Source organism: Aplidium turbinatum, chromosome 14 (genome assembly GCF_918807975.1).
Source record: "Aplidium turbinatum chromosome 14, kaAplTurb1.1, whole genome shotgun sequence".
NCBI classification, from domain to species: Eukaryota; Metazoa; Chordata; class Ascidiacea; order Aplousobranchia; family Polyclinidae; genus Aplidium; species Aplidium turbinatum.
In genome coordinates, this window is record NC_137485.1 from 15,637,090 (window position 1) to 15,662,145 (window position 25,056).

The window sequence follows — 25,056 nt, forward strand, 5'->3', positions numbered from 1 at the left end:
GCAATACAGGGAACAGGAGACGTTAAATTGTAGAGGAAAGCATCAGATTATGTTATTTCATTGTGAGTTATACAAATAAAGATTAAAGTAACGCAATTGTTTTGTTATTTACACGTGCAAACTACATTACTTTTGAGTCATCCTAGAAAGAGGGTGCTAAAACTGGTTGGTGATTTCAAAGTGGTGCCAACAAGGAAAAATAATTGCTAGTGTGATGGGATTGAATTGCATAATTCATAAACAATACATAAAATAAAAGATAACTACAAAATTCAAACGTTTTCTGCAAAACTTTCTGCCCTCATCAGGAAAATAACAAGATTCTAATTTCAATTATTAACATTTCACGAATATTTGTTGTTTTTTTATTGATGAATTAAGTTATTTTCCTGATGAGGGCAGAAAGTTTTGCCGAAAACGTTTGAATTTTGTAGTTATCTTTTATTTTATGTATTGTTTATGAATTATGCAATTCAATCCCATCAAGTTACTAGCAATTATCTGTCTATGGTATACATCAAGTATCTCTCTACCAAGTTAAGCAAGGAAAAAGGTCAAGAACCACTGTTCGAAAGTGAGCGCAAGGCGATAACGAAAACAAACTACTAGTGTCAATGCACATCATTGACACTAGTAGTTTAGAAACAATAGTTATGGATTACTTCGCTTGAACTTAAAGTCTACTTTAAGATCAGCTCTTACTTAAAGAGGCCAAAAGCATCTTTGAAATAATAAAAGCGACTTACCAGATATTTGTAGCTACTAAGTAGAGCCTATTGTGTTGATAAATTATTGAGTATTGGCAATGCCAATTGGTGACTATAAATGCATTTAAGTTTGTTGATGTTAACTACAGTAAATGCTATATTAAAATAAAACATATTTTGACACTTTGCCTGATCAATATTTGTTGGACTTGCATTATAGTCTAAGTAATTTAATAATGTAGATATTAACGATCTGTTTTATGACTAGGGAACTGTGTTCCGATGCTAGTGCATAACGTTATTACCACACCGAACTCGCAGCATCAGGCTAAAACAGGTCGTTGATATCTACATTGTGAAGTAAAAAACGATCATGCTGCTAAAAGCGAAACCCAATCTATTATAAGTAATGTTTTCATTAATTTGGCCAATTCATGCGTTTTAGTGTACGCTAGTTTTCGTCTCAAGACGGTATTACGCTCAACAGTGTAAGTAAACTTTGCATAAATAATGCAACAGTTAATTCAAGTTATTTGCAAAAAACTTTCATGAAAAATGTATTGTTGTAAGCGACTGAGGTCACAGAAATTAGACTCGCGATCTTGAAGTGTTTATATTAATTACGACAATTTTATTGAGGAGCTCCGAGTGTGTTCTGTTTGCAAAATCAATTGCAGTTTTGACAGCTGTAAATCTGCATTTGCAGTATGAAAAAAAAATTGCGACTTTTTTATTCTTCATACTATACCATGTTTTGTATTGTGCTACGCTGGTAGGTACTGCAGAATAGCTACAGAAACCCACAAACGTAAAGGTATTGAAAAGAAGTCATAACTGTGTGGTTACCAGGTCCTGCTGCAATCACAAACCGCTCACAGCCACAGGGCGGCACGACGTAATCAAGCGCTCGTGACTCGGTGCAATGCAACAGTAGGGCGATAACCATCACGCAAAACTAACATTACTGAACTGTATCGTTCCTCCCTTATAAATTAACACTGAGCAATGTATAAGACATGGCGTTCGACACACGATCTCGTGTATAAAGCATGTGCTGAGCCATCACAGAGTAAGAATCCTTTTAAATGTTTATTTGCTTCGGGTGTGTTTTTCTCGTTGGTCTGGTGGTTTAAAAAATATATATATTTTAAAATAGACAATTAATCATGAAAGCAAGAACATCTTTGTATATTCTACCGTAACCTGTTAGAGCTGTAATAGTTCTGGATAAAATGCCTGAAAGCATATTTTATGGTCGTATTCAGGAGACGAAAGTTTTTGGCGACAAACAGTAGCAGTTTATAGCTTTTAATTTATTATTTCCTAAACTGATAATTTGTAATACTGCATCAGGTGACCACTTGTAGAACATAAGTGCAAAGTAGAAAAATTATTGAAAAATGTTGAGTATTTATCTTTGTTTTTAATTGTCTATTACTTTGCATATCAAATGGAGCAATGGTTGCAAGGCTAGCAACGTTATTTTCACTGAAAATAATCTTTATTGTTATTTGCACATTGCTCCTTTACTTGTGGCACACCATCATCGAAAAGCAATCAAGATATTTACATTTGTTAAAGTGAGTTATTTTGTTTTCTTTGCTAAATGTATTTATTGTTGGGTAGCCTATACTATAGCCCAGGATTTCTCAAACTTTTTTATTGGGCGATCCTCTATCAGAAAATAATCTTTTATGTGATCCCTTAGTGGGTAGTTCACAGTGTAAACTACCTAGTGTAGGCGCACTTTTAATTTGTTTGGCGACCCTAAAATTACGATGTGCAACATTGCAACTCATATTTGAATAGACCAGGTATAGCCTACTTGTAGTGTGCATGATAATTGATAAGCCTATATGTCAGTTGTTACATCTCTTTGTTCTTCTTCGTACGAACCTATACCTTCTTCTGCCACTCCAAGGATCAAGCAACTTTGTCTTTTGCCACTCTTGGGCAGTGGTGGTGACTCGATCTAGTAAACGTTTGGGCAGGTGACAGTTTATTAGTGAAGACCAGGATGAAGAATTTATTACTTCACTACTAGAATGTATCACTAGCAGTCTAGCACTGTGCATGTTTTTTGCGTTATGGCTTTTTTTTTAAGTAATCCTATGTAGCCTACTGCTTTTGGGTAGTGGCTGCAATGTTGTCAAATCAAATCTCAAATTGATTAGATTTTATATATTCTAAGTTATATTTTTAGCTATAGTTGGAATGGTTGCATAGCAATTCAACCGACATCCCTTTAAAGCAGTGGTTCCCAACCTGGGGTTCGCGGACCCCGTGGGGGTCCGTGAGAAAGAATTTGGGGGTCCGTGATTACCTTGATGAATTTTGGACTATATGCAATTATGCATGCATTTGATGAATTTTGTTCTATATGCACGGATGGAGCACCAGCTATGCTCTGAAACAAATCCGGATTTGCTGCTTTAGTAAATAACGAAGCTTCTCGTGTGGTTTTTACCTATTGCTTCTTGCACAGATACGCCTTCGCAGCAAAAACTTTACCAGCAAGTCTCAAAGAAATTCTAACGAATTGCGTGAAAGTCGTTAATTTCATCAAAAGCAGAGCTGTAAACCACCGTACTTTTAAAGCGCTCTGTCAAGAAGTAGGGTCAGATTACGAAGTACTTTTGTATCATTCTAATGTACGTTGGTTATCTAGAGGAGAAGTTTTGAAACGACTGCAGCAGCTAAAAATGAAGTATGTCAACTCTTTTGAATGCAAAAGGAAGTCCCCTCTCAAAATTGTTTGAGAGTAAAAGTTTTCTATACGGCATGGCCTACTTAGCCGATATTTTTGGTCATATTATGGTATTAACAATGTTACTCGTGGAATTCAAGGACCAGGTGTGACAATAATTGATGCAGCTGAAAAACTGAAAGCGTTTTTAGCTTAGTTGCCGGTTTGGAAACGCAGATTGGAAGCAGGTAATTACGCTAACTTTCCAATGTTAGAAGATCTTATCTTGATGGATGAAACTCAAAGAGAATGTACTCTTTTGATCTCTATAGAGAAAAATTTTGCGCACACTTTGAAACCCTGCAAATCTCATTTCAACGTTATATTAATTTAGAACACCTGCCGAACGAAGTTGAAACATGGATTCGAAATCCTTTTCTTTTTCACTTAAACAACATTAGCGATGACGATCTCAGTAAAGATGACCTAATTGATTTGAGATCAAAAGAGTTATTACGCATTGAAATTCATTGAAAAACCGTGGAAGAATTTTGGTGCTCACAACTGCAAACCTACCCATTCTTGGCAAAGAAAGCGATTATTGTTTTGTTACCATTTTATGAAATTCATAACCACTTACCTTTGCGAGGCAGGATTCTCAGCTCTTGTTGCAATAAAACCTAAACATCGAAATCGCCTGGACGTTGAAGATGACATGCGTGTTGCATTGTCAAAAACTCAACCACAGTTCAGTCGTTTAGTTCAAGAAAGCAAACAACAGCCCTCTCATTAAATTTGCTTACGTTGAAAAAGTTTCGGCATGGCACTTTGGGTCACCTTAATATTAAAATACTGCTGCCATTTCCTGAACAATTCATTTATTTTCTTATTTGAGCAACTGTTTGACCTGATATTTGCCGCAAGAGTCGTAGCGGCAATGCAATATGACACAGTAGCCTACAGTAGTTGAGTAGCATAATTATTACAATAGTCAATAGTATGTTAATTGAGTTTCAGGCAAAATTTAGGTAGGGGTCCGCAGAATTAATAATTTGTCTAAAGGGGTCCGTGGCAACAAAAAGGTTGGGAACCACTGCTTTAAAGTTTAAATTATTTGTTATGCTTGCAAATTAAGGTATTATGCAATCAATTGAAGTGTTACTCATGCCGTAAGATCTTTGATTTCATACAGGGTTTCTGGCTTTCTGACTGTTTTTTTTTTAACCCTGTAGAACTACCACATAGGGCATTTGTTTTTTTTGTGATATTTTCCGCAAATGAGCATATATTCGGTTGATATTACGGCTAATTCTTGAGGTATGAACTACGTGCTCTATAAAGATAATCGCTTGAAACCCAAAAAATCGAAAATATACTTAGAACTACCACTCCGGTAAATTGACCGGTAAGTGAAAATATTAGATAAAACTATTCTCGTAGATATCGAATAATCAAACTTATTTGACAAAAGCTCTAGCATAAGATTCGCTTTCCATCCCAAACAAATAGTATATGTTAAAAACATTTACAAACAACTTTATCCTTATCTACTGGTTATCATCAATTGACCGATGTGGTCGCTCTAGGTAGCCTATAGAGTTTCCAATAGCTTGGAGTTAAGGCTTTTGGTAGCTTTTTTCTGATACTACTACATCGAATAATTAAACTATTTTATGTCATCTTTATCATTAGCTTTGTTACCAATTATAAACGGGATAATTTGTCTCGGGAATATTTGCAAATATCGCTATCCTTATTTAGCGGTCAATTCATATTTGCGGTCGTTTTAGGTAGGCTATAACGATTTTTTGTTAGTTCTGAGGTTAATAAAACCATCGATTAATTTGCAACAAACCAAAGGCATACTACCAAGAACAATTTAGACATCATACATCACAGAATTCCTCAGCGACAGTAAATCTTCATCAAGCGGAAAATTCAGTCTGTCGATCTAGATGACCGGGGCTGCATCAGTGGGTTCAAAGCCTCTGCAGGGATGTGAAACTGTCAGGATTGGTTTGGTTTTGAATCTTTATCCTCGGACTGACAAAGCCTTGATAGATTATTCTTGGTAGTTTCGCATACTTCTAGAGGCTCTTGACGCAGGGCCGGTTGTCGAGATTGGCAGAGTGTTTCCGATTTTTTGAAGTGTTGTTGCTGGGGAATTATTCCATTCACTAGGTGCCGCTGAATGGAGAGCAGTCCTGAAATGCGCTGCTCAAGTGCACACCCCGAGAGTCGAACCAGCGCCGCATAATCTTGAGCCGGGCGCGTAACCACTGAGCTAACGGGGCGGATTACACCCAGGATTAGGATTACACTCATAAAGAAACTTTCACAATCCTCTTTCACAACCACCGAGGTCACGACGTTTAATCTAAATAACCAGACATTTTTTACAAAAATCTGTTGTATTTACGCCGTGAAAACATCTCATGTGATCGACGTAGACGCACAATCTTGACATCAAATGAAAGCATACATCTTCAGCTACCCGAAGATGCAAAGCTTTGCAATAAAATTTAAAACATTCAATGCGGCCTACAACTAGCAACTTTCCAAACGGTATTTTTTCTAATTTAAAAAAAGAATTAAAAATTGACAGAAAAGTATACTTAATTATAATCTTTACTACCCAAGCATGATACAATAATATGAAAATATATGAAGTTTAATCGAATGCCAGAACAATTCTGCACATCAGAAAAATTTTACTTCGTTTCTGCGCGCAATGCTGAGGTACAGCAGAATGATTATAGACAAATTTGAAAAATTTTAAGCAAGAAAGTTTACGTGATTTAAAGTCTTTTTGATCGAGAAGTTCCAAAGTAAGGGGTTGCCAAGCCAGTTTTGACTGCCAATTCCAATGAGTGAAAGGAAAAAAAATCTACTGTGTCCCCATCTTTAAAAAGTCCTCATCTGATAACTGCACCGCTAAAATATATATATATTTTTTAATTAGCCAAAAAAGGACAGATAAAAACTATGGATCTGCCATCATTTACATTTTTTTGCTTGAAATAGGCTACCTTTTAACCTTGGACGTATGGAATGGATACGTCCTTGGTCATCATGGCAAAAATCTCAAGACGTGTGTATACGTCCGTGGTCGCGAAAGAGTTAGGATAAAAATTCAATCAATAGTTTACGTTAATTCAATTACACGGATGCTGTAAGAAGAGATTATGATCATAAGCAAAGGGCGCGTGACATCCGACTCTCACCACGAAGAAGAAGCTTAACTAGATTGGACTACAGACTTTAAAATTAGATGTTTTAATAACTTATATTTCATAGAAGCCACCCTCCGCAGTTTGATATGTAAAACATGTTTGTTTGAATGTCAGCAATTTTTTTGGTTCTGGTTAAATGTTTCTAAATTTCTCAATGACAGTAAAAAGATTTTAAACGAATTCTCATTATAATAATGTTTAAACTGCAATTACTTTTGTGTGAAACTATTTGAGTTCAAACAAATTTATTAGTTCAATACTTTTTATAGGAATGACCCAAATGTTGATGAATATGTCAGATTTGTCAGACCATTGCAGTATGAGGAACATTTATCAGCTGATTTAACGGATCAGTCACTTGAAGCAGACGGAGATTTTAAGTGAGTTTTGTGACTTCTAGCTTGCTAGTTATCTTGAGGTCGTTTAACTATCACAAGATGCTTATGTTACCAAACGCATTGTATGTCAGTTTCGATATTAAAAAACCAAAAAAATAACAGCTCTTTTTTGTTAGTAGTGCTGCCAGATGCTTTTCGGATTTCCAACACAGTGTCAAAGTGTAATCTCATAGTTGTATTGCAAAAAAAGCTCAAAAAGATACAAAAACCTACAAAATATTTAATGTAAACCACTTGGTTACATGTTTTTTCATATAAACTAAATCATTTTCGCTTGAGTCAGTGCAATCACATTTTTCCAAATTTTGGTTTTAGTAAGATTTTAACTTAAATTTTCTTCAGTCAGAATCAATCAAATAGGCTGGTTCTGTTTTTAGTGATTTTTTAAATTTTTATGTGAATGAGCTTGACTGAAGACAACGCTCGATTTATGCTTTCTGAGTGAATTGACTAGTGAATGTAAGTTGATTTGTATTAGAAAAACTAATACTGTATGTAAATTATAGTTTTTTGATCTATTCTATATATATGTAGTACTATAAACAATTAATACTACAAAAAGTGCCCAATGCCAAGCAGAGCGTTATTAGTCTATTGGTCTCTATACCAGCGGTTCTCAACCGGTGAGCCATGGCTCACTAGTGGGCCATGGAAGAAATTTGAGGTGGGCCACAGACCTGCTTAAAAATTTGCCAGAGTTAGTGAAAATTTTAGTTTTATATATGTTACTATAGTTAATTTTACACTTGTGTGTTTTGTTTAGTTGCTTTGACTGTACTGACAATGAATGGTGCTGCTGTAATTTGCTGCAAAATGGTAATTTTCATTCTAATTATTGAAACAATAAAATAACCTTGGTGGCGTGACGTAGGCCTAATCAATGTCGTCTGTTGAATAATATAGAGACGTTGATTTTAAGCAACTGCAACAGTGTGGTTTTCATAAGGAGCCACTTGGCTCCACGAGAAGAAATTTGTAACTTGAAGGGAGAGATAATCGTGTTGGAAGAAATTGGGAAGGAATGGTAGATGAAATGTAAATTTATCTAAATAATCTAAGTTGGTCAATAATGTGTTTTGAACTATATTCTGCTGTTTTTTGTTTTTAAACCTATTTTGCAGTTTTTTTCTTGCATAAATAGTTGAGAGGCCACAATAATTTTTGTGCAATGAAAATGGGCCACGAAAGAAAAAAGGTTGAGAACCACTGCTCTATACCCTTTAGGGTGAAACAGGCTGTCAAGGGTTTTAGAGACTAATAACTATATTTGATGTAGTACTATTTATGTATTTATCTTTAGATGTGTTTGCTAATTAATTATCATAATCGCTGTTAAGCGCGAGATGCTGAATTAGATTGGCTTATCCATAGCACTAAAATGGCATAACTTATTATGCTTGCCACTGCACGTTTAATGCCATCAGTATTGCAATTTAGCTGTAGCAGCGTGATGCCTTCCCTTACGGTGTTAGAATATACCTGCCCTAACAAGGACACATGCTCAGGGGAGGCGTCACGTCTATCAGACTTCTTTGTCTGTGACCTGCAATTTTTGCGGTTTCTGCTTCTGATTGTCGTCATTAGCCTGAAAAAGTTTCCAGTTACCAGTTTTCATTTTTCATAGTTTATACATATATTTTTCAATTTTCCAGTTTTCATACGAACGACGACGACGAGTATTGCAATGATTTGGTTTAAATACTTTACATTGCATGTGCAGCAGATAATCCAGATATAGGCAACTGTTAATATATTATACATCAAGACAGAGATAGTTGAAGTTATAACAAAAGTTAAAATGAGGATCGTTTTAATTCAATAGACTTAAGTCTCGTATTGAAGATAGGAAAACTTGTGTACCAAGAAAGGATGTGGCTTTTATCAAGACACACAAAACTGCAGGCACAGTTGTACAGGTATGAAAAAATTTAATAACAATCATAGAAACTAGATTTTTGTGATCAATCATTTGTAAAGTCAGAACGTCAAAAAAAACTTTTGATTGTTTTTTGTCTTTAACAAGATGATCTGAATACTGGTACTTCAGGTTGCTTATTGCAAGGAGAAACTATCGATGGCTAGTTTTGCACTTTACAGTGGGCTACGTATATATTGCTTTTAACTTTTTGGTTTATTTAAAACTGGTGGGCTGGGATATGTTTCAACATACGGTACCCTTTATAGTCAGAGTCAATGTTTTTATGGAATCCAATACCACTGATGTCTAATCCAGGGCTTAGCAAAGTGTGGTGCGTAGTACATTACACGGACGACTGGGTTCGTGACTACACAAGTAGTCCGTGACGATATGACAAAAAGTAAAAAAAAATCAAACACGTTCCTTGCCAGTATGAGTATCGTTAAAGATAATCGCCTCAGTCATTCACAACTGAAATGACTTCGTAAGCTTTTGTATTTTTGCAAGACAAATATGAGTATAATGAGAGTGTTTGTTTAGGCTACGTTTCATCGCTTTTGTTAGCTTTTATTCCCTTATACCTATCTGGAATGCGATTTGAGTTGATAAACACTTGGTTGGTTGACAATATGAACAGAATTGAAGAAATTCGAGCGGAGTCAGAGGCGAAAGATTGTTCATCCCAGAACTGTTTTGTGAGAAAACGCATTTTCAACGTAGCCATTACTTAGATAAACATAAGGTGCAGAATTGTAACTTATGACTATCTTGTATATGTTGATAGTAGAAGCATTGCGGTGACAAGTATTTTGACTTACTTTTGATACGGCACGACAAAAACTTTTTTTTTTATTTCTGCTCGTTGTAGTTAGCCTAATTGAATTTGTTTCATGTCTTTGTAGAATATACTATTTCGATACGGTACCGATCACAATCTCTTGTTTGGTCTGCCGAGAAATGCTCACGATTTTTATTATCCACATTTCTTCAGGAAACAGATTGTTGCCAAGCATGGTAGGTAGCTTCATACCTGTATTTTATAACTTCTTTAGTTACAGTCTGGAAAGAGAGCTTTATATGAGTCTTCGTGCCTACAAAAAATTACACTAGAAAGAAATGGACTGTGAGTGACAGGCTAGATCGAGTATCTACGTTTATGTAGATTGTAGAAGGATGCGAGAAGTGCAGCAAGAATCATAAAACTTTGAATTTTATTGTGTAGGCTACTTCTTTGTATTCGTATCTGTACTTATTAACAACGGTACTTGCAAATGTTTAGGCCTAGCCCTAGGGGATCAAAAACTGCTCTTGAAGTGTAAACATGTAGTAGGCCTAATTATGTGACATGCACAATTTAATGCAAATTTTTAAAACAAGACAGCTACAATATGAAAAGCTTGCCTTCAAAGTTAAAAACTTCCGAAGTCAAGTATCCCAATTCTTTTTAGACATTAGATTAGGTTGTGGTTAGTCTGCGTTGTTGATGGGTAACATTTTATTGTTTTATGCTTACACTTTAAACATGTTTTTATGCAGGGCATTTTCGTTCCAATATCATATGCCATCATATGCGGTTTGATTATGACGAGGTAGCAAAAGCACTATATGATCGCGCAGTCTATGTAACCATACTCCGAGAGCCAGGGCTTCAGTTTGAATCATTTTTTGATTTTTTCTGGCCAATCGTTTTGCCGTTTCAGAAAGTTCCGTATGCTGAAGTTGATTCCAAAGAAAATTGGTTGGACAATGCGGCAGAATATACCAAAGACCTCCATGAGTGGAGAGGAGAAGAGTTTTGGGAATATGTTCATTTGAGTAAAAATCCATCTACATTTGATTTAGGCTTTGACAACGCCAACGAAAAGAGCTCATACATAAGCTCAACAATCAGGAAGCTTGATCAAGCGTTTGACTTGGTCATGATAGCTGACTATTTTTTGGAATCACTCGTCTTATTTGCGGATCTGATGTGTTGGGAATTAAAACATGTAGGAAACGTACCTCTTAACCTACGAAACTGTGATGGCGATAAAATTACTAAGGAAGGCCATGCAAGGATTCGCGAAAAGGCTCGACGGTGGAATAAGGCGGATGCCGCTTTGTATGATTTTTTTAACGCCACATTTTGGAAGCGTGTAAAACGTTACGGTAACAAGCGGATGGCAAGAGATGTTCAGAAGCTACGTAAGATTAACGCAGATTTGATGTCGATGTGTATCGATGGAGGTACCGCTGTTGATTTCTCGCTGATCAGAACGCGAGAATATCGCGATAAAGTTTTTAAGCCTTACAATGTTCGAGTTAAAGGCTATAATTTAAAAGAAGGAGCAGAAAGTATCAAAATTTGCCGAGATATACTTGAGTCGGAGACTACTTTTAGCAAAAACATCTACAACCGACAAAGGAGTCGCAGACTTAAACCGATTTATTGAAACAACATTCTGTGGAATATCTCACTGTAACCTAAAGTATAAAATTTAATCTTCCCATCCAATCAGAGGGAATTATCATTACATGCTTTTAAGCTCTTTTCGTGTGTGTGTAAAAAGCGTTTTGCGCTACTGGTGACTGTTTTAGGATTAGTACTTATAATTTACGTGTCTTGATGGAAGCACAGTGAGGGTTAGCCCAACAGTAAGTTTCTTCAAAATAATATTTTGTAAGATTTGAAGAATGTAAGAATTTACTCGTACAGCAAATGCAAGGTTGTCGTCTTAGGCTATAAAAAGTATATTGTGTAATGTTTGTAGTCAATGAAAGTGATTTAGCATTAAGCTGATGAACTGTAGCCAAGGTTTGAAATAACATCGAAAAAGTTTTGTTCGTGAAACAGCCTAGCTCGAAATTTCACTTTGTCGTTTTTTAAAGTTTAGATGAAGTTGTATGGGACTTCACAAACTGGTTTGTCGGTAGGCTGTTCAAGACAGCTTCCGATGATTACAAATATTGCTGCTCCAGATCACGATAAAAAGTTTTATGGTACCGTACTTTACTTTGATATTCTGCTTGTAGCAATGCATTTTGTTCAAACACTTAGTTACTTTTTTACAAAAATGAAATATTTTTTACCTATAAATGTGCTGCATTTATTTTTAACAGTTTATTGCATTATATTACTGTTATTTTTTACATACAGTGCAAATATCTTTACATATATATATTGTATAAGTTACCAAGTTACGTATGCTTTATAATATATTTTTGTGTTCTCCGTTTTTTATGTTAGGCTTGATTCAGAGGTTTCCTTTCCGAGAATCCTCATGTTCAGGAAAATACAGTGATGACCAAAGTTCTTCTCTGGCGCATTTTTCTCACATGTTGACTTAACAGCGTATATTACGTGTTTCTTTATATAATGCCAAAAGTAATTTTCACTGAGTGGACCAATACACAATAATTAAGTTATGTGGTGTTTATTTTACGCGTCTATGATAGCCTTATTTTTCTTCTGGCTTTATTTCCACTTGAAGTGGGGTCGCCGGTGCAGATTGCAGTCCTCCACAACACACTTGTCAGCAGCATCTTCCTCTTTCACTCCCACTATTTCCATATCTTCTGTTACACAACCTCTCCATTTTCTTTTCGGTCTTCCTCGCTTTCTTTTACCAACTTTCAATAGTCTTGTTCTTTTTCCGACTTAACCTTCGTCTCTCCTTACGACATGACCCAACCAGTTAAGGCGTGTCTCTCAGCTTGTCTTCCAGCTCTCCAACTTGCATTCGTTCTCTGATAATTTTATTTCTTTCTCTGTCTTTGTTTGTCAACTCCAGAGCCCATAGCAACATTTTTTATTTCTCCCACTTGCTTTTTTACTTCCTGTGTTTTCGTCAGGGCTACCCCCTGCATCCCTTACAACATTGCTGGTCTTACCATCGTTTTATACAGTTTCCCTTTCAGCTTTTTGGCATCTTGCTGTTACACATAACTACTGTAATTTTCTTCCACGCTCTCCATCCTGCCTGGCATCTCTTTGTCACCTCTCTGTCACTCGTTCCGTTCTCATAAACTTTCGACCTAAAGGCTAATTTTATATGTAAACTGGTATCACAACTTGTATCCTTATCAGAGCTATCTCGAATGTAGCACGGTAACCTACTCCATATTATATTTACTACTATAAATGAACTCGATGGATAACAGTGTTTAAGGCTTAGGCCTTTCATAGAAAGTTTACAAAGGAATTTAAGGAAACGTTAAAGAAAAACTAAAGCTAACAATTAAGACTGGATAGTGGATAAAGAGTGGACAGAATTTGCTCAGCAAAAAGTTCGAATAGCAATTAAACAATTTTGCAGCGAATTGAACGGTTAAGACGAACACATTTTCAATTATAGTATTCACTGTTCTTTCAGATTAAGCTGCATTTGGTACTTTTTGACTGCTAACTTTTAAAATGATAAAATGTTTGTTTTTCCCCCTCAAGCAAACTTTTTTCTGAAAAAAAAAAACTTTTAAAAATTCAAAAATTAATTGTTTTTGTTTTTTTTCCAGACTCAATATCACTATATTTTTTTTGTTGACCTCGGTAACCTACTTGAGGCTAAAAAGGAGGAACACTATTTTAGTATACACAAAGCAGCGGCTTTTACTTGCGAGGATGTAAGAAATATTTACTGCAAGTTACATGAAAGGGGAAATTCGAGAGGAAATTACCAAAATGAAAAAGTCGCAAAAAAATAAGAGACGTTGCAAGAAAATAGATAATATAAACACATTTCCTGTTTGTCAATTAAAAATACAGAAATTCTGGTTCTAATCAAAATTTTCACAATTTTCTACTTTCAGCAGAAAAGAAACAGTTTCATTGACTAGCCAAGACAGTCGTGACTGCATATCAAGCCAGATTTTAGACAAGGCTACAGAAGCCTGCAGCTGCTTTGACAGATTGAGATTTTCGCTTGTGTTATGCAAATTGTACGAAAAAGCTATGCAAATTGTACAAATCCCCTGAGTTCTTCCGTTTATTAGCCTGCCCTGCAGAGCCAATTGTTAAGATTAATTATATACTGATAAAGATTTGATTTGTGTTATCGAAATAAAGCGAAATCCAGTAAACGGATTCAGCTGTTTCGTGTCACACATCCTCTACTCATTGGTTCCCAACCTTTTTACACTGAGGGACCGATAAAAATGTAGGCGGACAGGCAACAAAACGTCGAAGGGAGATAGAACAGACCCAGACAGCCACTTTATGTGGGCCAGATAAAATGGCTGTCTGGGGACCTAGGTCTATTTACAAATTTTTGTGAACCAAAGTTATCTTTGCGTACTATATTGCAAGATTTTGTCACAAGCTATGAATTAAAAATAAAAAGTATAAAAACCAGCAAACCAACTCAAATAACAAAACGTAACCATTTACAAACAAAATCAATGTTACTGTGAAATTATTGCCGTTTCGCTGCCGGTAGCCTATGCAATGTTTCTGAAATGCGTAGTTCTGCTTTTGCTTTGTTTCAATTAGCCTGAAGACAAAAACGGTTTCTTGTAAGCTTATAGTCCCATGATTAGCTGGTTGAAAAAAACACCAACAATTTGATTGGTTTGAAGCTTAGACCCAAATATTCGATCCAAGAAATGTCCAGATTTATTTTATCTGGACTGTAGTGAAATCAAAACATAATTCGATCATAATTTCTTTTTCATGAAGATTGAGATCACATTAGCCTATTGACGTTTTTGATGAATTGATCGTTTATCCAAAAGTTTCCATGTCGAGGATATTCATGTTCCACAAAAATAATGTTTAAAAATTGTTAGCCAACTTTTTTAAGTAGCCTATTGGCTTACAATTCTTAGCATCACTTCTACTTTACATCATTTTCCACCGCAAATGAGCTTCTAGTGTACCCTACTTTTACCAACTCATAGGCTACGGTATCTTTAAAAACGCCTTTACTCCATTTTGAAAAGCATTATCCCACCACTTTTGGCATTATCTCCAAACAAAGATCTGCAGCCTCAAAATGTCTCCAATTCCAATCTTTTGACTAGACTTTTCCCGAACTGGGACAAATCGCCTATCTGGCGACATTGTAGGCCTATTACAAAAGTTTTTGAAAGATACACGCATATATGACGAAACAACTTTGCGTTGTTGACGAAAGCAATTAGCCTTCTACTTCAGTTTCACTACTGTGGATTGGCCAAGCGTAAAGTGAGTTTCACAGGGGATAGGCTAACAACTTTGCAATGCTTATGATACGTAGTTTGTGGTACCGAAATAGAGCAAAATCCAGAAAGCGGATTAAGCTGTTTAGTGCCACAATTCTATATTAAAATTAGCTGGAAAGAAAGTAAGATTAATTCACGCGGACGGGATGTTGTGAGCCACTGTTCTACATCGTCGTTGTTGTGCCGTTTAATGTGCCGTAAAATTTTCATTTGGCACACCTGTATTGATGTGTTGTATTGCAAGGTAATCGAACTGTAGCCTAGTATGTGTGCCTTCGATCAACGCGTTTGAAGGACAGCTCTCCATTCAGCGGCAACACGTGAATGGAATAATTTACAGACAACAACACTTCGACAATCGGAAACTTTACTCTGCCAATCTTAGTAACCGACCTACGTCAAGGGTTCAAAGCCTTTACAGCAGTGGTTCCCAACTTTTTTGGATGACGACCTTTTGTGTTAATTTTAAACATCTTGCGACTCCCCTCTCCCGAAAAACTTTTTTTTCTAAACAGAAAGATCAATGTTGATGGTCGCGACCCCGACAAAACTATTGAGTAGCCTATCCCCCTTGGGGGTCGTAATCCCCAAGTTGGAAACTACACAGGTATGCCAAACTGTCAGGAATAATTTTTCTCTGTTAGAGGATAAAGATTCAAAACGTTTAGTAAGTATCCAGGGATGGAAGTAGGCCTACCCTTCCTACATTTTGAACCCTTTACTTCTGTTTTTGATTGTAACTGTTAACCTGGCTTTCTAACCACTTTGGTCCCAAATAATAGGCATGCCTTAGCCTACTGCAGGTTACAGCTGCCAAAACTGTGCCGAATTTCTGAGGCAATATATTTACCTTTTTTTATAAGAACCTTCTGATGATCCGTGTAGGACCTAGGTGAAACAGGCTGTTAAGGATTCAGATAGTAATAACTATATTTGATTTACTGTTTTCTTTCTGTTTTTTTTTTATAATGTAAATTTTTTTGACCCGCAAATGTTTCACAGATGAGAAGATCAAGCGCTAAGATAGTTAAGCTAATAGCGAAATCATTTTTTATCACAATAACTTGTGTACTTATTTTGTCTATGTTCCTTTATGTCTACGAAACTCCGGAAAAAAAAAATTATTTGATGCGGTAAGTCGAATAATAATTGCATAGTAGGCTATGTAATCTTACAATTGATTAGCAATGGTTTTCCTCTTCAAGTTAACACAGTAGAATTTGCATAAAAAATCCGTAGATAAACGATCTAACCCCTTATTAAATGCGATTTTCTTTTCAGAATTAAAATTGTACGAGTAGCCTAAATTTTGAAACGGTTCGAAATGTCGTAGGCGTATCGGTACACTTTATCCCTCGGTCAATGGTTTCAACATATCGTAGCCTATATAGTTTCCGTGGTTTCAAAAAGCACTGTTAAAAATAAGTGAAAAAAACGTTGTTGCTCAAGGATTCATTTAGGCATTACAAAAAGCACAAACTTTAAAAGGAAACTTTATCGAGGAGTGAGTAAGCACTGTATTAAGCTTAAAACGCCAAAATGAATTATGTTGGGTTAATTATTCAAACTAACGTGATGGAATGAGGACAATAGGCTACCATGATCAAGCATAGCCACGGGTTCATGGTTCAAATTGGAGATGGAGAGCCAATTTTTTTTATAATAAGTCAGATGAATTTTGAAACAGCCTACTATTGCCACGCTAAAAATCTTCTACTTTAAATGTCATCGAGCAAACATAATCAAAAATAGTCTATTTAAATTAGGCTGAAACAAAATTAAGGTGATGCGAGGATTTGCAGTCATTAAGGCCACGATCGAACGAAAATGGAAGACGCCATGCTCGAGTTTCATCCTTGGGATCATCAGTGGTGCATGTCCATGTGTCTTGAGCGGGAATCGAACTTGCAACTTTATAGAAATTTGGAGGTCCCTGACTTGAAATCGAACCTCCGTCGAGACTACGGTATCCACTATCCCAATCTTGTCGTCTAGTATTCAGTACTAGTATCCCGTCAAAACGACGTTAATTATTCCATGGAGGCTACGCAGAGGCTCATGAATCCACAATGCTAATAACCTCCACGGACAGGTTATTAACCAATATTAACTAATAACCAATCAATATTTTGCCTTACAAGTCAAGCATTGCACATTAATATTCCTAGCAAGGGAATAGCTTATAGTATACAACTAAGGTGACGTGATGATTTGTAAATTCGATCGGGACCTCAATGACTTTATAAATCCCCATATCTTCCTAATTTTTTTATATTTGCCTGCAAGAAATGTTAGTACCTAAGTGCGATGCTTATGTATGATCTGCAAGGCAAATTCCTGGATGAGAGGTTCCTCACGAAGATATTAGCGTGGATTCATGCGTCTCTGCGCTGGCCAACTCGGAAAAAATCCAAAGTAGGCTACTTTGTCTCACGACTTCTGATACAACTTTAATAGCACCTACTCTCATCTACTTCTGTTCAATAATTTCAACTTCAATTCGATATCTTAATTATAGCCAATTACGCCACTATTTATAGCAGGTTTGTTTTGACCTGTAACTTCGAGAAGGTAAGTTAAGGTTACGTAATAAGAACTCATTGTTTTGGTTAAGTTTTATTATCTGTAAACATCTTTGTGACGTAATAACAACCTAATACCTGACAAATTTCTCGATCTAGTTGGAGAAACTTCTAGTCTTGCACGTATGCAAATTCTTCTAGAAGTAGGCTACATTACAATGTAGGGGAGAGTGGGGTTAGTTGGAAGGCGGGGTTAGTTGAAAAATTATCATTTTTTAAAATCTCGAATACTTTTTTTAATATTTACTGCCACCAGAGATGGGCATGATCTTGATCTTGAAGATCACTTTTTTTTGTGTGATCTTGATCTTGAAGAACAATAAGATCAAGATTACTTTAAAATTGAAGTTTACTTAGTAGATAGAGGCATTTTTTTAGAACTCGTACTGCACAAAGTAGTTAGTGGTAACTACTAACATTAAGCCACTGTTAATATGATATGTGTCTAACAAAAGACGATTTAAAGTCCACATCTAATCGGGTCAGTGTTGCCATTTCAAAATTGAAAAAGTTTTCTGTGTTGGTCATAATAAAAAAGTCAACTTTCGTGTACTTTATGTTGACGTATAATAAAAAATGATTTAACTTTGTTCACAATTTCCATGTGTGAATTAAAAGAAATGTTTGCTTTCTTTGACCCAATTTTAGATGCTTCAAAAGTCTAGAATGGCGGTGTTAAAAAATCTGGACTCCAGCCGACTTTGGTCATGCAAAGTGGTTTGTTGCAGCAAATCAACCAGACCAAAACTTGTTTACGGTCTGAGTATGGAGCGGTTTGTCTGACCGCAAACCTCTGAAATTTTTTGATAGCAGACAACAGTATCAAGACTATCAAGGTTGCAAGATGGATAAATGGTGCAATAAACATTGACATATTACACTTACAGTGAAAGCTAAAACTACTTAGTAAGCCTAACACGTATAAAAACTCTCACATGAACCAGACAAAAATTTGGTAAAAAATTATGCAGTTTAAAGTTGATTTATTTTCATTTATTATAAATAAAAAGTATACAAACAATTTCAAATTTTGCGACTTTTTCAGTAACTTACTACTGTAATTAACCTCGGCCTTGGGTGTGACGTTGCGATTCTACGCAAACTACGTCAAAAATTGATAGGCCTGATAGCAACAGTCACTAACTTATTACAATTCTTAGGCCAGCGATCGAGTAGTTAAAAGTAAAAGTTAGCAATACCAACTATATACCTTTACCCTGGTTGCTTATAGTGACTATGTTTTACTACATCATTGATCAAAAACTTCATTTTTTTTTCAAGTACACAAAAAGTGATTTTGAAAGTGATCTTGATCTTCAAGATCACGATCTTGATCTTCAAGATCACATAGTTTGGTGATCTTGATCTTCAAGATCACCTATTCTTGGTGATCTTGATCTTCAAGATCACCAATACTGGTGATCAGTAGCGCACCCAGAAAAAAAGTTTGGGGGGGCTAATTCAGAAACGTCGACCAAGTGATTTGCAACAATAGTGACAGAGACAATAGGCCAATACCATGGCTTACGTAATACAGGCCTTGCCATCGTGCAGGCTGGAGTCCAAGCTGGAGGCGAACAAAAACTCATGTCTATGATTTGCTAAACACACTTTTCAAGGCTTGTTTGCCTATGTTGTTAAATCCTGCTCGATTGATACCATATCAGTAAATAATAATCTTTTTTTTTTAAATTTAATTGATAAGTTATATGCATTCTATGTTCGATTTACAATGAATAACACATTTAAATAAAGCACATAGTAGAATAAAAGGTGTTAAATGAAACGGTACAAATGCACACAAGAAAACAATATTTCTTGTCATGCATAATCTGCTATTATTAACGTTGATTTAACATCAGTAACGTAAATACAAGCACAACACAAAAGCACAATGAAAGACAATATGTATGAGTCATTCTATTATAATACAATCAAAATTTTGAAATTTTGTAACCCATCCTCTCAGAATTTCTTTATTTTTTAATATATTAGAGCTATTGGGAAAAGATGAAGATTGGCATTTGCACTGTCAAAATCCATCAAGCAGTTTTCAAGATATCAACGATTATATTTTTGCCACCAGAGGCGCTATTTTCATATCACAAAAACAAAAATAGCTTAGAATTCTTATTTTGTATGATGCAGAAATAATAAAAATATGTATTCTTATAGTTTTTGGGGCAAGGAATTCAAATATGTTATTACATTTGTGAAAAAAGCAACGAAAAACACTTTATTTTATTGTGCAAAAGTTTTGGGGTACTCCATTTCAATGCCCCATATCTCAAATCTGCAAAGAGATTTTTTTCCCCCAACTAATGCATGTTAAACTGTCAAGAAAAGCTACCTGCTTCATGTAGAAAAGTATGATAAATACATTTTGTTGCAAGCTTCTGCAATTGACATGAATTTTTCATTGCTATATTTATAACGCTTTCAATCAATAGACTCGAAGTGTCATACAATTAAGGCACTAATGATGCTATACAGTAGTAGAGCGAAATGCATATGCCATAAATAGGGCACTGCTGATTATTGATTTTTTAATAAAAAATACATGATCACACAGCATATGCATCATGATGTCATAGTAAATGTTCAATTAGATTGGTGACAGATTTTGATTTAAAAGACTTTTATTAAGTGCATCAAGTGCACCTTCGTTATTTGTAATTGTAAATTCCGATCTGTCAGTTTCAGATGTACTTGATGATTAGCATGCATCATCACACTCATCCGTATCAGAAGGGTTGCCCTTGGCTAGAATGTCAAGCTCTGATTTGCTTGTCTTTGGCAAGTGATGCATAATTTCAATCTGGGTGTAATTACATTGTGGGTTTTTATCAAACTTCTTGCCATAGGTATTTAATGTAATTGATTGGCGTGCTTTGGAAAGCTTAACTCCATAATGGAGTTGTAAGAGATTGCAGCATCTCGTTTGTCTCTTTTCACATCGCGCAATATGTATACTCAATAAGGATAAAGGCATATCTTTGCACTTAGTCGTAAATGCAATCTTCCACTCTGACTCCCGCTCTCCATTATGCAAGTTCTAGTTCATTTCGTTTCAACTGTGCAATGGGTAACAATTCTTGTCGTTTGGTATACCACGTTTTATGACATTCATCAGACTCCGTTGATTTTCCAATAAAGCCCTTCTCCAGCTCAGTGGCGCCGCCAGACCTTCAACATTGGGGGGGCAAAATATTGACAGTGCAAGACAGTAGCATAGTGAAAAACTTTGAGACAGCCTGCGGGCGAAGCCCGATGGCGTGTTCGCCGAAGGCGACACTTAGCGGCGGGGGGTCTGGGGGGTCTCCCCCAGAAAATTTTGAAAAATTACTTTCAGTTTGGTGCATTCTGAGAGCATTTTCAACAAAATTGTGGGTATGAATATTTCTGTAAAATGGTGCTGTCCGGTGGCATAGCAAAAGGATAAGATCATGTTTTCTTCGGCATTTTTCGACAATAAATCTAAGTCTCTATGTTTTCTTGTTGCTAATTCCAGACAGAGATATTTGAATGTTTGGTACTGGCAAAACTCGCTCTTTTAATGCAGTTTCGTTTAAAATTAGTCAAACTTTGTTTTAGAGACATAGGTTGATTGCTTTTTTTTGCGAGATTGCTTTTTTTTGCGATTTTATTAGGTCAATTTTCTCCTTGGTTGATTCAAAAAACGATCTTATTCCGGTAAGTCACTAACTTTTATGCTCTGAAGTCAACCCAAAGTTTAGAAAATGTAACGTCACAGAGGTCATACATCTTGATGAGTGTCAAACAAAAAGCTTTGAGACAATGAAGTTACTTCAGGCTATTTCTGATATATTCAAGTTTTGTATAACGAATAGTTGCTTAGATGTTAATCTAGATCGAACAAGCGATTTCAGCAGTTGCAGATGGCTTGCATCCTTGCACAGTTTGACGAGAAACTACATCATAGACTTTTCTTGTATTAACATCCGTAAATTCAATTTGAAAGGTTGAAACCCCCGAACTCCCTTCCCTTGGCTACGCAACTTGTGCAAGACATCCAAGACAGTGGCATATTATTTAATTTCTCTTGTTTTCTACCAGGGCTGGAAAAAATGTTTAACTTCCCGGGAATCTGTTTTTTAGAGAAAAAATTTCCCGCGGCTTACAATCACGATAATGAGAACCTTATATTTTACTGATCTCCGGAGCTGACGTAAACCTTAAAAGTCTTGTCGACATATTCTTGATGCCCCCCCTTATCGAAAATTGTTCTTTGTAATACCGCTTTGAAGGAGGATTACGACTATGAACAAAAGAATAAATTTTAAACTTCATTTTGAATTGAAAAGACATGACGTAATGTTTTCCAACGTTAGTTATATATTTTTTCATTACGTAACGTCTTGTAGGAATAAATTGAAAATCAGTATGATCACTCAAAATGAAAGCAATGGGACTACGAATCCTCACTAAACCAATCAATCAATGGTCTTGTCGCACTGACGATGACAACCTTATATTTCACTAATCCCCGGAGCTGACGTAAACCAGGCATAGATCTGTTGACTCAATGCAAACCCTTTGAAGGTTGGGGGGGGGGGGGCTGTCAATACAACTTTTTTGTATCAACAGTTGTATCTCTAAAACCACTGAGGCTGTGACTACGAGATTTCTTGACTTTTCCTAACTTTTATTCACCTCTATTGAACTGAAATTTTGAGCGAATAAAGGTTATAAATTGAAAGATATAAAGCATTTCTCAGCACATCCTCTGAAATATTTCATATTCTATTGTGAAACATTTTCCCACCAGCTGGATGAAAGTAGCCTAATTAATTTGGCCCATATCTCGTTAATCCTAACTGTTTCACAGCGTGAAGGGCATTGGCTGTATGTAAAATAATGTAAAAAAAATTAATCACAACATTGCACGTTCTTCATTACTCTACCAAGAAATAATGTGTAAACCCACGCTACAAATTACACTCATAAGTGACCTCAACATTTCAACGTATATGAGCAGTTCAAAATTCACATAGTTTTAATTTTCGGATATGCTCAGCGTGAATAATTTTACAAAGTGAATCCCAAATTTTGAAACCGTGCCAAAATAACAGAGATATCACTCCTAAAGCATAAGAAGAATTGACAGCCCCCCCCCCAAACTGAGCAAGACTTCAGGAGCCCAACCTTCTAAGGGTTAAAAGTCATGTCGACTTATTCTTGATGCCCCCCTTATCGAAAATTGTTCTTTGTAGTACCGCTTCGAAGGTGGATTACGACTATGAACAAAAGAATAAATTTTAAACTTCATATTTGTATTAAAAATACATGACGTAATGTCTTCCAACCTTATCACATTTTTTTCATTACGTAATATTTACCACCACCAAACCACTATTGACGATCGAATTTGTTAATTTATTATTCGGTAAAATGTTTAGATGATGTCACGTCATTACGCTGATTTGAGATATAATTTCATTCATGACGTCGTATGGATGAAAAACTTTTACAAGTTTTATACTCTGCTGAGATTAAAGAAGAAACATAAATGATAAATATTGGAGAAATTGAGTCTCCTTTACAACTTAAGAATCGAACAACGCAAAACTGCTGAAACGAAACGTTTTGTTTAAGTGAAAGAATCACTGCAAGCAACCAATGCCAAAATGCGCGCGGAAGAAGTCATGGGAGTGTGAGGGATCAAAATTTTAACAGGTTGTTATTTTTCTACATCAATGTGAAGTTAGTTAAAACTTTAAAAAGTCTATATCTTTGCTTCTGTAGAAAATCTTTTAATCTACTGTACAATTTAGTCATCAAGGTTTTGCATACTTTTTTTAAAGAGAGAGCTTTACCCCCCCCCCCCCCCCCCCTTGCAACTTGAGTTGACTTACTTGAGGTTGGGATCCAAATATTAAAAAAAATATTAATATGTATTAATAAAAAAAAAAATTAAAAAGATGATGCCCAAAACATTGGGGGGGCAGCTGCCCCGCCTGCCCCCCCCCCCTGCCGGCGCCACTGCTCCAGCTCCATAACTTTGACACATAAATTGTAGCAATAATGTTGTGTATTGTACAGTATGTTCTACAGTAAGTTATTTGCCTATTAAATTCCTAAATGTCATGATGGTAACACATAATACATTGAGCACTCTGAAAGCATTGATCACTATCATATATATACAGCAGTAGTCACAGTCTCATAACGACCAAAATTAAGGCAAATAGCCTTGCCATTTTGTTGTTGATGATTTAGCTAGCTTTTGTGTATTTCTTAATAAGAAGTGGCTATTTTTCCACACTTAATGCCATTGTTACAATCAGGTGTTGCCAGAGTTAGGATTAAAGTTAGGAAGGTTTAAGGTAGGGTTTAAAGTTAGGAATAAGAATAGGGTTTTAATCTTTGCCCAGGACTAAAAAAAATTTCCAAACTACAAGTTTTTGTTTTCAACAGCTTTAATCTTTTCTCAAATTTGGGCAGAATTCCTTGTCTGGCAACACTATTGAGGCTATTATTATACTATTGTGTAAATATAACCACAGCCTTCTTAATAACTGAATAACTATTACTAAATTGATTTAACAAATTTAGTCAGGTTTCACAAGTCATTCCGTTCATTGTATGAAAAAACTGATACATTCTTGCAATGAACAATAGACATTCATATCAAGTAACCAACTGCAAAAGTTTACAAGACTACACATTTATCATATCTTTGGCAAGAAGCAAGTAATAATTGCAATTCATCACACATTTACGCCCCATTATGAATTAATTGTTATTAAGTTACCTAAATACAGAGGTGGGCAGTAACTAGTTACAAAAGTAACTAGTTCCTGTAACTAGTTACTTTTTGAGTAACTGTAACTGTAACTTCGTTACTATTTCCCAAAAGTAACGAAACGCGGTAACTAGTTCCTATTTTAGCACTTTTTCAACAGTTACAGTTACAAGTTACTTTTGTATTGAAATTTTTGTTTCTAATTGCCGTCCATTTCTCTGCACATGTTTGTGCACGCTTTATGCGTGTTTGCTGCGCGTTGCGTAATAATGCATTCTTCTCGCAGCTGTATCGGAGCAGCACTGCCCATGCGCGGCGCTCTTGTTTTGTGATCTTATGGAGCAGGATTGCCATATTGGCGAATTCATCGCCAAAATCCAGAAATCTGGCGATTTTTTAAGACGTTTGGCTTCATATTTATGGTCTGGCGATTTGGCTCTTTTTTAGCGCTTTTTGAGAACTGATTTGGCTAAATTAATTGCTTTTGGTGATTGATCAATGTGTGACTGTCTATGCAATGTTTAGCAAAAGTGTTTGGCAACACTAGATAGGTCAGTTCATGCTTGTCGTATAGTTGCCAGAGGTGTACAGG

At 35.8% G+C, this 25,056-nt stretch overlaps 1 protein-coding gene across 1 annotated transcript; it reads left to right on the forward strand.

Moving 5' to 3' along the window:
* The first annotated feature begins 2,071 nt into the window (after window positions 1–2,071).
* On the forward strand, window positions 2,072–12,321 carry LOC145783280 (galactosylceramide sulfotransferase-like). The gene is made up of 5 exons (XM_082595110.1): window positions 2,072–2,287; window positions 6,896–7,006; window positions 8,847–8,940; window positions 9,845–9,956; window positions 10,479–12,321. Exons 1-5 carry the CDS (start codon window positions 2,166–2,168, stop codon window positions 11,372–11,374), a joined length of 1,335 nt encoding a protein of 444 aa, XP_082451236.1. The 5' UTR covers window positions 2,072–2,165; the 3' UTR covers window positions 11,375–12,321.
* The last annotated feature ends 12,735 nt before the right edge of the window (window positions 12,322–25,056 follow it).

Bases quoted from the DNA above. Each gene is read 5' to 3' on its own strand.
- LOC145783280 (XM_082595110.1), top strand. From the start codon at position 2,166: ATGGTTGCAAGGCTAGCAACGTTATTTTCACTGAAAATAATCTTTATT. The intron at 7,007-8,846 runs GTGAGTTTTGTG...TTAATTCAATAG, and splicing joins GAAGCAGACGGAGATTTTAA to ACTTAAGTCTCGTATTGAAG. The intron at 8,941-9,844 runs GTATGAAAAAAT...ATGTCTTTGTAG, and splicing joins CTGCAGGCACAGTTGTACAG to AATATACTATTTCGATACGG.